The 13623-nt window shown below is 37.1% G+C and overlaps 1 protein-coding gene across 1 annotated transcript in view; it reads left to right on the forward strand.

Annotated features, from left to right (window-relative positions):
* Positions 1-2334: 2334 nt before the first annotated feature.
* LOC117288390 (homeobox protein Hox-C9a-like) overlaps positions 2335-13623 on the forward strand; it is a 32630-nt gene continuing 21341 nt past the window's right edge. Inside the window, exons 1-2 of the mRNA XM_033769235.1 lie at positions 2335-2379; positions 11900-12732. Coding sequence (XP_033625126.1) covers positions 11976-12732 — 757 coding nt within the window. The 5' untranslated portion in view covers positions 2335-2379; positions 11900-11975. The remainder of the gene's footprint in view (positions 2380-11899; positions 12733-13623) is intronic.

Below are 13623 nucleotides of genomic sequence, written 5' to 3' on the forward strand. Positions count from 1 at the left end.
TAGATAACTATTTTCTATTTTTAAAACATCTTTCCAACCATATGCATTTTATAAAAAACCGGTTACAAACGCTCAGTTATAGACCAACTCGTCCGATCCAAGGCAACGTATTCCTTTGACTGTAAAGCGCTTTGAGCGTCTTTTTAGGCGGATTTGTTTGCGCTAAAATATTGTTTATTGTAAGTTTGATCACGAACCCCCACCCCCGCTTTACTTTACTGTATTTGTTTTTGAGTTTATGTTTCGATATATTCAAAATTTTATATAAAACGAATAATTAAATTAAGCACACAATATTTGAAAAAAAAAGCAAAACCAAAGTCCCTCAAATGGTTGGAAATAGCAAATCCCCAAAACAGTTTGATCAGACATCTACCCAAAGAGCACTATACAAATTTAGAATGAGACTCAGTTTGCTGGACATTGCAAACAAGAGAAGTACAGACCAAGTGGTGTCAGATTTGGTGCAGTGGCAACTAACACATGCACAGAGGAGCAGAGGAAGACATGTCAAGACATTACATCAACCAACTATGTGAAGACTGCAACCTAAACCTATGAGGACATATGCAACTGCCTCACAAAAATGTCCGGTTGAAGCCGTTGGAGTAGATAATATCTACTCCAACGGCTTTCATATAATATATTATATGAAATGATGAAGCCACTGTTTGTCCTCAAACATGACAATGAACTGATTTGACAACAAAAGATCGTTTATTTACCTTTTTTCCGTCATCATTTAGGAACTTTTCTTTCAGATATCGTTGACGATTGATATAAAACATTAAAACACAAAGGTTATAATTTGTGGGGCGTGACCAAAGAAAACAAACAGTCTAAGATAATCTCTGAGATGGCAATCAGATACCAGTATTTGGTGTATGGGTTGGTGTATGGGTGGAGACAACACCCCTGGCTTTAAATGAAACAATATCTTCAGTCCAGTCTCTGGTTCGCCATTCGGCAGATCGATGTTTACTCTGTTGCCAAATTATGACAACTCTTTAATAACGGTTTGTGTCACTTGATGTTTATATGATGTGGAAATTGGAACCCAAATGACGGGTCTGTCGTATTTTTTGTTTTAGAAGTTAACGGGGCTGCAATATATCATAATTTTGTAATATTAATATTTGTGCTATTTCATATTTTCTCAATTTTACTTGATATAAAGACAATGGATCGTCTTCGTTGATTTATGATTATTTTCTTGTCATCATGTAACACGAATTTAATGCAAACGCGTTAAAAAAGAAGGGAACAAAAAGAAGAGAAAACAAGTTTAGAGAAGAAAAGAAGAAAACAAGTCAACAAACAGCTAATGAAATAAGGCAACAATGGAATAAATAAAAACAAGTAAATTAATAAAATAAAAATATAACATCGATAATTATAATCATACAAACAATTACAAAACATAAACCAAATAATTTAAGATAGAGTAAAGCCCCCCATAAACCTCTATACATAAACATACGAAAACACCTTTTCCTTGATAAAACAAAGTTGTTCCATTACTCTATAACAAAATAAAACTACAAAATATAATAATCCCACATGTAAACATTGTTATATACCCACATATTGTACATGGTTTCTCTGCAATTTCAAGTGATCTGAATCATTTGGGTTTTAAAAAGACCGATGCTTCTTCAAATACCAAAACCCTGCCTTTTAAAAACAACAGATATAAACAGCATCGACAAATCTTGACGAGAAGTTAAACGATCACTGATTTGATGACATGGAATCCAATTAATGTGGGAAGAAATGTAATGAAAACAAAAAGCTTTCACATTTGAAAGCTTTATTTACGAAAGAGTGCAAGAGTAAAGCGGAATTTTATTCACTTAACATTTTTGAAAGTGGGTGCCATTATTTCAGCTCATTATATGCAAAATAATAGCACCGTTTCGAATGATAAATATTCATGGCTCATAGATGGAGGTCCTCAAAGCACTTTAGAACGTTGATTAAATCATAAAAAGAAGTAAGACTCAATGTTACTACAAGGTATTCCAATGTTTATCTACTAAACATTCATGAAGAGTCACCAGAAACTGATCCATTGTAAACACTTTCTCTTTTCGTAAACCGTGAATAGATCCCCAGTCAACGTACTGAGCCACAGAAAGCACAGCAAAGTTTGACGCACATTTCATTAGCCATTGCGCAAGCTCAAACCACCGAGCAACACAGCGTCCCGTGACTGGCTCACTGGCCTATCACGTGTCCACATCTCATTAGCATATTACAAACATGCCTGGCGCACCATGTGAATGGAATGCAGACGGAGTATTTTACCTAGTTGTTACCGCCCGCCCCTTATCCGTGAGACGTAGTTTTCATTTTACGAGCAGACATCGGTGGTTCAAGGTAAGCATTTTATGGTTTTTCTCGCAAGCAATAATACAATTTTATGACTTTTTGACCGTAAGTTTACTTTGCATGTAACCGTAAAAATTGTGTTTTATAATCTATTGACCCGTTGCGATATTTTAGCAGAATATAAAACCTTTAGTAGAGGACGAAGATTCATGACAGAGTTACCTTTACGACTTCAATGACACGCCTTTCTAAAAATAACAACGATGACAATTGGTTTGTGCGTGTTTTTACTCCCTGTAAGATGTTGTTTCATCTTAAAGGTGTGTGTGCTATTTAAAACCAAATAAATCCTCAATTACGAAACTGCTCATTTCTTTTGACGAAGAGATAATATTCCTGAAAGTTCTTTTATTGACGTGCCTTAGGGGTTGAGGTTTCATGGTATTTTTGTTTAGAAAATGTTACAGTAGGTTTGATTTAATTGCGCATACCTTTTTCTTTTCGAATAAGTCGGGAAAATAAAATAAAACTAAAATGACAAGTATTTACCTTTTTGGATTGCACCAATACGCAATTAGAAAATTTCTTCGTAGGTGGAAATTGTGTATCGGGGGATAACGAAATATTCTGTAATATATAATCCGTTTCCACGATGATAAAGTTTTTTTTTTCTTCAGATAGAGCGTGGATGATGATTGAAGGAAAATATATCTTTATATGAAATTGGCTTTAAGACTCGCACGGGACGTGTTATTCCGAAGACAGCTTTACGAAAATGATTCCAAGCAAGCGTGAAACTGGCTAAATTTAAAAATAGCCCTTAACTATAAAGAAGTTAATCACAAACGTTTTTAGAGACAGATGTTGTGGGTAGTGCCTACAGGTCACCTTACTTGGCTGCTATACTTGAGACATCAAAAAGACAGCATGGGAATTTGTAGTCAGATGTTATGGTCAGGTTCAAAGGTCACGAAGATGAGTCGATAATTATCTTCCTTTCGTTTAGTGCGCAGATAGATATGAAATACAGAATGACATGATTGTTTAAAACACACCATTTCAAATCTCCTCTTTTTATAAAGAGAATACTTTTGAAAATTATGTTTCTTGTTTGTTTTGAAACTAGAATCTGATCCTTTTTTTTTTGAAATGATAATGAACAGATTTGCTTCCCGATGAAATAAGTTCAAGTTTGGTTATTCTTTGGTAATAATACGTTGCTTGGAAGATTTTGAAAAGCCCAACAATTTAAGGAATTTCCACGATGGATAAAACAACATCACTTCAATCTTCTTCCCTTCAAAAAGAGAGTACATTTTAAAATGATTTTTTTCTTTTCGAAAACTCGAATCTGATCAAATTTTATGAAAATATAACGAAATGGTCCTTCTAAATGGTAACAAATTTTTGATTAAAAGATTTTGAAAAACCCAATTGAAACAATAAGGAACTTTCACTGACATAAAGGTTTTACTGACAGTGAAACCCTGACAGTGAAACCTAAGTTTCACCGTATTTAGTATCATTTAAAAAAAACTCTGTTAGTGGTCAGCAGATTGTGTTTTTAATGGCAGATTGATAAATAGACTGTATCGGAAGCAAGATGGGTTTTCCAAAAGGCCTTCCTGAAACAAATTATTACGATCGGACCGAACGCACATAGAATTAAGAAAAGTGTGAACTTTTATCAAGAGGATGTTTTTTTTCATCATCACAAGCAAGAATTTCTGGCTCAAACAATTTTATTAAGTAAAATCCGACGATCCTTTCTTACTTGATAGTTGATGTCGAAATAGTTTTTTTTTCTCGCCGTTGTTTTTCGGTGCTGTTTTGTTTCAATGTTAATTTCCCAAAGATAATTTTAATCACTCAGTCTAATCTTGGCTACTTCAACTGATATGATCCGGTGCATGGTTTGGTCAAAGGCGATCTGGAAACTGGATAAACTTTAGTGAGGTGAAATATAATAAGTCAATAATGTTTTCAAGAACACGCCTCAAAAAAGAGAAGAAAAAAAAATACAAAAAATAATGAAAAACTGTCAAATTCATGTAAATTTACTTGTTGCAGGTTTTTTATTTAACACTGCCCGGGTTAGAAATCAACTTTCAGATCAGCTGTTAACGTGAAACCAGAACATTTTACTAAACTTGGTAAACAGACAATAAACAGGTTAAGTTTGCGCCGTTTTTTCTGCAAAATCCACTTGTTACCCCATTTTTTTAATCTCACATTAACTTGTCAAGTTAAAAGAACACATCTAAATGGAAAATGTCAAAGTTCACTTAGTTTTGTAAATTGAAGTTGTTTTGACCCTAAATCAAGCTTTTTTAAGTTAATATTAGTGGAAATAGAGAACTCCTGCAGACCGAATTCTGTAATGCATTATTAATCAACAAAAGAAGTCGTTGACTCGTCGGTTATTGGCCCCCTTAATTACCCCCAAACCCTTGGGTAGCACTCCTTTAGCGACTTCTACAAATCCACTAGATTTCCTCTTTTTTCTTTGATGGAAAAAACAGATGTTACCACAAAATACAGGATTTGATCACAGTATACGGTGACAATTAGCCACCAGGGAAAACTCATTTTAGTGGAAATCTGTTAAATATTAAACTAAAATATTTGAAGTTTTGTGTCTTGGTCTAAGAAGCGAAATCTAACTGCCATGGACAGATTTATAATGAAACACTCAGTAAGATTTGAGTTATAGCCGTGTATTTAACAGGTCGTTTGCTTAATATTTTCACTTGGCGGTTAAATGACCCGCTAATTCACTACTAATATTTGCCTCGTTAAAAATGTATCACCATAATAAAGAAAAGTATGAGGTGTACACCAACAAATTTAACACCTTGGCGGGCTTTCCTTAGGGAATAAGACAGTTGCATATCGGATGAGATGCGCCGAAGTTTCTTTGACTTTAAAGTCGTTGACTGTGGACTTTTGACAACAAATGACAGTAATTTAGATCAAATGATAAATGGTTCTTATTTTTACATTTCTTATCCTCAGTGCTTAAAGGCACTGGACACTATTGGCAATTACTCAAAATAGTTATTGGCATAAACCTTACTTGGTAACGAGTAACGGAGAGCTGTTGATAATATAAAACATTGTGGGAGCAGTTCCCTCTGAACTGAAGTAACATAGTTTTCGAGAAAGAAGTTTTTTCTCACTCAAATAATAATATTTGAATTTGATTTCGAGACCTCATAAGTAGATTTTCAAGTCGCGAAATCAAGCTCTGAAAGCACACACCTTACATTATTATATCGCAACTTCGACTACCAATTGAGTTCAAATTTGCACAGGTTTTCCATGTATGCATATGTTGAGATTAACCAAGTGATAAAGACTGGCTTTTGACATTTACCAATAGTGTACAGTGTCTTTAACAAAACGATATAAACAAAAACAAAACCCCAAAACTGAAACAAAACAAACAAAAAATAAACAAACAAACAAACCAACAAAACTAAACCAAACCAAACAAACCAACAAAAAAGTACATCAAAACAACTTCAAACAAACACCCAAACAAACAAAACCTCTATCGCGTTTTCATAAAACAAAGAAATAGGCCTAGGCCAATAATTTTAAACGATGGTCGGACTCCAACCGTGGAGGTCGGTGTCGGACCATCGGACGGAGAGCATATTCATGGCAGGGGAGTTATATATTAGAATTAACACCACACACCAAAATAGCGTATACATTGAAAACCTGTCATATACTTTTAGAGTATATAATATCGTTAGTTTAAGGATTTATCCGACCGCAATAATATGACTTTATAACGATACTTATTGGTGTCAAACCCCGCTGGTATTCATTCAACGGGCACACTGTGCTACCACGCGTTTCGACCGAGTCAAACCATAGGCGGTTGGCCGGAGCACAAAGCCTCTCTCCCCCCCGTGGTCATGCTGTGTGGCCTGGGGTTACTCGCAGAAGATGATTTTAACATGTCCAAGGCAACTTAACGTGGGTGGCTTTCCCTAGTTAACTTTGGACTTGACAATTAATGACATAAACGTGTTTGGTATCGGACTGTATGGCCATGGGATATTTGATGTTGATTTATTGTGAATTGGAGTAGTGGTTTTAGCTAACGAGGCATGGCGACCCTAAACACAAACAGGGAAATGTTTTGTAGACTTTTAAAAGGTAAAAACTCACCGGTGAGAGTCTAGGTCTTTAAGGATGGGAACCATTGGTCATTTTGTTTTCGAACTGATACTTAGTTGGGTTTTAGAGTTCTGGTTTATAGAAAGGTTCCAGTTACGATACGATTTGTTTGGTTTAGTCACGTCACCATTACGTTTTACTGGGTGAGTTGATGGTTTCTTTGTTAATGTTTTCAAAATATTGTGGGAATTTCATTTGAATCCGAAGAAAGGCGGTGACCAAAATTATGGATATGTTGTAGGTACTATATTTACAAATATAGTATGACATATTATTCGTGTATTCCTTGTACTTGTAAGTATAGGGCGTGTTTTTTATCTTATTTTCATGACCGGTCACAATGCAGTCATGATGACATTTCAATATCGCTGGATATGTTCATTTTGTGAAATGTACGTAGCATTTTAATTCACTCAAACTATTTGACTTGGCAATAATGGATACACCTCTTCAAAAGGAATGCTATTCGTTCCCATGAAGCATGTGACATTTGAGAAACTAATGAAGGGGAAAAAACACAACTCACATTTGGGCCATCAATTAAAGACCAGACACAATGCACAGTCATAACACCATTTCGTGCTATCATTGGATATGTTCATTTATGAATTGTTCGAATTGTACGCAAACTATTTGACTGCATTGAAATATACTTGCAAAAACCAATGCTTTTTGTTCTCGTGGGATGTGACATTGGAGAAATGAACAAAAAGGTAAAAAAACACAACTCACATTGGGTCATCAATTCTACATAGTTTGTGAAGCTAACGAGATCATTTCCCCTCAACGCCTCGAACACCTACCCCTATCAAATTCCTTCATGGACTCATAATTGCCTTCTGACCATCCACAACACACCTTGGTTTTTAGCCTCATCATCTCCCCACCAGACGTATCATCACAACCCATTTGATGATACCCAGTACACCACCCAAACACGAGGATGCAATTAAGAAGGTCCAAACCGCCCAAAATACATCGAAGGTGTGGGATTATCTCTCGGTACCCGATCCATAATTAAGTTAGAGAGGAGACCGTTTAGGGGCAACATGATAGCCCTTGCCGGTACCTACTCTAAGCCCGTGTGGGGGCACGGAGCGGCCCCGCTAAAAGGACTCCTGTTCTTGGCATGTCTTGGTAAACACATTTTATTGGTGTCGGGGAGGATACGTTCTAATCAAGTCATTAGCGAGGGGAGAGGGGGGGGGGGGCTATATTGGGGTAAAACGATCCACAACTTACGACTTCTTAAAATATGCCATGTTTTATTATACCCTCGTGTGTTATGGGTTTACTCACACCGTATTCATTTACAAACGGCTGGGTCGATGTTGTAAATTTGACTTGAAGAACATTCCGAATCATGGGGAAGTTGTAATATACAACTTACAAAGAAATTTCAAACACACTTCTTCGTCGTAATTGATGATGAAATTCTTTGTATCAATATATCTTATACAAGTTATGATGCTTTGATGGTCATTGGTTTTCAGTATTTCTTTCTGTTTATTAATTCTACTTCCATGGTTTACCCAATTGTGCCTTTAGGTTACAATTTATTTGGTCAAACCACGAAGGAAGAACATTAGCTTCCTCCGTGGTCAAACGCGGATCAAGCTATCTCATACTTCTTACATTTTTCCTCCGAGAATTGTTAAGACGAGGTAAAAGCATAGAACAAAAGTATAAAATAAATACAGTTACTTCAAAGAAGTTCGTTTCACAATAGTTCGAACTAAATTCGTCTAAAAGACAACAATTTTTTGAAAGAGCGTGTTTTACGATTTAACTCTGCTCTTCACAGCCATGTAAAATACATAATGTAGCTGTTACAATCTTAATTATTAACATCGTGTGAGCTTGTTTCACCATTTGTTTTACATTATCACCTTTTGACAATAGGAAAGGAGGGGGTTGGGACACCCTGCTAGTTCTAACAATCGTTTGGTAGTCATTTCACCCAGTTTATAGATAGAAAGACCTCAGTGTGTATAGAGCTTAACACCATCTTGCTGCCATTAACAATCCAGGCCCACTGTCTGCTAAAACATCTGTCTTTCCTCCGGTATGTCGTAATTAACCAGTTGTTTGGAGTCGTGATTAAGATATATCGTTTGCGCATCTATAGGGAAGGTGTACATCCTCAATCTTGGGTACACATTTTTTCCTGACCACTTCTTCATGGAGGTAGATTTCTCCGTGTCCAGTTTATGAACCATTTTTTGAACATAAGTTTGTAACCACTAATGTAGCAGTAATCTCAATGTTGTATCAAATAACAATCGCTGTGTCAATAATGAATACAATTGATTGAGTTTGTCGAATACAAGATCCGCAAAGAGTTGCTCAACTTTTGTCTGCTTTTCATTTGGTGTCTTTGTAACAAAAAGTGTACTCATAACTGGTACCGCGATTGGGCTGTTCAGTTTTGGTAGTATACAACCTGCAATCAGATTGTTTTATTTTGTAAAAAGAATAACATTTTAGGTTTCTAGATAGGCCATAATTTTCTTAAGAATGAACTTAAGAATAAGTACCATAGCGGCCCTATACAAAGTCAACTTTTGGATAGAAAGTACTGTATTTTATAGAAAACAGACTCCAGCATAAAATTAAGGCTTGTTTTTCAAGAGAAAATCTATCTATGAAGGTGATGTCTTTATGGTGTTTTCTATCGTCTCGGAGGAGCACTTTAAAAACAATGTGCCTTTGATCTTTTTACCGATTGAAACAAGAAGTCTCTTAGGGCTTTAGGAGCGCCTTCAGTACCCAGCCAAAAATTACCAGACACACCTCCATTTGCATAATAGATTGTTTCACAATGAAGGATTGTGTTTCACAAGTTGCCGTGAAATCAAAGCCTTGGATCCTCGGAGGTAAATTCACTCCAGAGACGGGGGAGCGAGAATTTAATCCAACCCGCAAGAGTTTCCCCGTCTCTCCTCAACGGCTAAAACACCGGAACGAGACCGTCAGTTTCACCGCACTGACGGATTTATCAGGACGATTGAGGGCCGGGGTAAAAACCATCGCAAACGGACCGCTGTTTGTTTCTCGGTGATTATTGAATCCGTTCGATTGAGAGAGGTATCATTTAATGAAAGGTCATTAGTCATAATGTGAGAAGGTTTCGAAACCACACAGATTGATACAGGTATTCAAAGAATAACTTTTATACAACTTTCTGAAAAGTAAATAGAGGATTGATGTCAGAAAACAAATGCTTTGATGTATTTTAATCCATGTCATACAATACCGAACAGAGGTTTTCTATTTGCCTATAAAAAACAGATAGGCAAAGACAAAGACATAATTTTAAAGGATTGTTGTCTATGCTTGAAATGGACGTTTAGGAAAAAAATGCTTAGTGGTATCTTTCCTCGTCTTCCACCTTTCCTCGGGTTTCGGTTCGAATTCTGCCGGAGCGTGATGTGGATTGGGTTTTTAGACCCTCCATGATTGTGTGGGCCTTCCCTTAAATTACATATGATTTTCCTCCAACATATAAAACTAAAATTTCTCTCCTTGTCTTCTCTCCATTGTTTTTTTTGTTAGTCTAGTAATTAAGTTAGTGTTTTTTCTGACAGTCATTGACTTCACAACCATGAAATGAAATGCAAAAATGAAACGAAACGAAACGAAATGAAACACGCTAAGCGGTTGTACCCGTCACTAACTCGGAAGATGAAAGTATGATCAGCATAGTATAGAAATACTTACAAAAAAGAAAAACAACAACACTTAACGTTCAAGTGAAAGCTATTTAACCCAAGACAATTGTGTGTGGACACATTTCCTCTTAGGAGGGCCATAGTTTGCGCAATTTGGCCATTTAGGGGAAGGAGTTCAGAGAATAAATTTCTAGCTAGCAATACAGCGTATAGATCAATAGGAGTAGGGTTGTCAATTGCTACTTAAGGGACGTATTTCTCACGTTAGTCATCACTTTATAGAATAATATTTGAAATGACTCGATTCAAGTAATGTGTGATGCAAGCAAGGTTTCATGAAACAGCGACAATATAAAATTTATGAAGAAAACATTATTTTTTTTCATGACTTCGTTTCACGACCTCATTGACCAAGAATGGCAGATTTCCCGTGGGAAATTCCAAAATGAATAACACAACAAATGCAGAGAGAAAACAGCACATATTCGGGACAGAAATAATTCAAATTTGGTAGAGGGAGAATATTTCACATTGCGTCTGAAACAAACGACGCCCAGGAGGGAAAGAGACCGAAAGAGTAAACCAATAAAATTTACCGGCACGACATTGCTTTTCTCAAAAGGTTCGTTCCTTTTACGTGATTGCGAAATATTATACTTGGGTAGGTGGGGTCTGGGGGATGGGATTTATATTGATAACAAAAAAATGTATATATACTTTTTTTTGTGCAAAAATAATAGGATATTTTAAGTCTATATTAAAATTGTCATAGCTTTCCGCAATTCCATCCACGATCTTAGTAACTCGCAAACAATATTACAACCCCTGTAACAATTTTTTTTGGGAGAAAATTACAGGGCCTGGGTCATAATAAATGCCGCTCAAAGAAACTCAACAAAACTTATCTTGGAAAATTGGTCTGTTGTAAAGCCAGCAAGTGTATTAAGAAGAAACGTCGTTAAAACTGTATAAAGACACTTCTTATATTTCAGGGTACGGTCGGTCTCAGGTTCCATTTACCGAATACGCGTGGATTTTCAAAAACGTCCATTTATTGTGCCGATGATTATGATAGTCGTTATGTTTATCTGCTCCATAAATAAGATGTTTGTGTGTGTGTAAGATGCACTTGATCGGTCATTGCATCCAGGATGCGGAGAAAAAGCTAGGCGTATCACTTATGGAGTACCAACTCTGACTCAAATCAGCCCTAACCTCGTCCAATCACACTTCCTCATCCCCATGTATGTTTACTTTAGCAACTATCAAAATGCTACTCAAATTGGTTACCTGTGTGGGTGCGTGCGTGCGCTCGCAGTCACTGCCTGTTCAGTTTGTATGCCCTTGCGTTACAAAGTGAAAAAAATGTAGGACGGATGGAGCAAGTGAATCAGTGAATAGAACGTTAATTCATCACCGTTGATCATATCAGTAAATGAGCCAACCTGGAACAAGGGGGGCGAGTTATTAACTAACACCCGTGCCGTTTTTATTCTCCAAATTTTATGCCGTCATAAACTGCTGCATTTACGACTTTTACGAAGCGTGGGACGTTCAATTTTTTGTTGTCAGATAAAAACGCAGTTATTTTACACCACCTTGGACGTGCATTATAGGCCCAGGTGTCGGTTGTGTCGGTTGATTGGCTGTGGTGTCCCACGTGATTTACATTGGACCCCTTTTCTTGACGTCTTTTATTCCTGCAGGGTCGTCTAAGGTTTATCACCAGAGTGTCTTGGTTCTGCCGGAATAGCATCGCAGAAAAATACGACCGGCATTAAAATGACAACATCGACGTTTTGCGTGAATTCTTTGATAAATTCAGGAGAGAGCGGGGCCATCCTTAAATCTAGTCAACAGAGTGATGTCCATGGTACGGCAGGACTCGCCGCTACCAAATGCAGCAACGGTAGCGGAACTTTCGCTCCGAAATTCGCCGATTCACCCACCACCCAGGCTACCGTGGGTCACAATATGCCTACCGCTGCCGGACCCCCGTCCGCTACCAACATGTACTCACTAGCTCCAGACCAAAGTTGTTATACCAACCCTTGGTTTTACTCCTCGGGCGATACAACCCACTATCCACCCATGTCTGTTACCGGTGTAAACGAAGAGTACGAGAACAGCTCTTCCTACCCTTATGTTGGATCCCAGAAAGGGTACGATACAGCCTTGGTGCCCACTACAGGGAGCTACTACACAACCCTTGGACGACAGGCTTACGTTGAACGATACTCAAACCATACCACTAATGTTTACCACACATCATCTCACAATGGACACGGACTACCGGCAAGTTTTGCCAGTAGCTTCGCCGCGAAATTCGTCAGCGGAACGGCGGACCACGAGCGGCAGCGGTACGGTAGCTTCGACTCGTACGACTCGCCCAGCTTCGGCACCTCTGTGAAGGGACAACACGGTACGGGGAAGAGTCAAACAGCGTACACAGCGGCACCGGCTACGGGGAATACAAGCCCTCCACTCGGCAAGGAATCCAAGCAGACTTCCAGTAACGAGGCAGTCACGAAGAGTGAAGGTGAGGTTTATTATGGTTTAATGTGACAACTGGCCTAGATCACGTTAAGTCGATCAACTGACCTTAACTCACGACCATTAAATCCCAGTGGGAGACATAGTTATTCCTTAAACGAAAAGCACGACATTATTTTCATTTTTTAAAGAGAGGAGTGCATTTTTTGAGAAAAACAAAAAACAAGAACAACAAAATAAAACCAAATGTGTTCCGAACGAAGTGTTCGAATACGAACCCAAAACAAAACAAAACTGACGCTTGGCTACAAGACACTATTTCGTTTTCCTTCGGACATTGTGCTACATAATTTCTTTTGTCTTACAATTTTAAGTAGAGATGAGATGGACACTGTTCATTGTTTATACCATTTAAGTAATTGAAGTTAATTGGTGAGTTAAAATTTAACATCAATCGTTACGCTGTAGGATCTTCTTTCACTCGTGGTATTTAGAATACACTTTTGACATTTTCGTTCCATTTGAAGTATATAAATGGCTCTGTTGCCATGGTAATTGAAGAGTTTAACATACTAGAACCATTGATAGTTTGTTCATGCTGAGTAACTTTGGTTAAGGATTAACTGATTCATTGCCTACAATTCTGACGAATCAATTGAACTTAACATATCCTTCCTACTTGATTTTAAACAAATATGGTTTAAACAAGAGAAACATATCAATTATATACTTATTTATAAATTTTATAAATTAGGCGAAGTCCTAGTCAACTTAATACGTTCATATCTATCTAAGGAAGACATATAAAACATAAAAATAGACTGAGACTGAGAGAGGAATTTATTATTCTTTAAGAATATTACATTGACTAGTTATCGAATATCGATTAAATATTCGATATCTGATTAAGTAAGTCATCTGTTTTGAGCAATCTCAA

This window comes from Asterias rubens, chromosome 3 (genome assembly GCF_902459465.1).
Source record: "Asterias rubens chromosome 3, eAstRub1.3, whole genome shotgun sequence".
NCBI lineage: Eukaryota > Metazoa > Echinodermata > Asteroidea > Forcipulatida > Asteriidae > Asterias > Asterias rubens.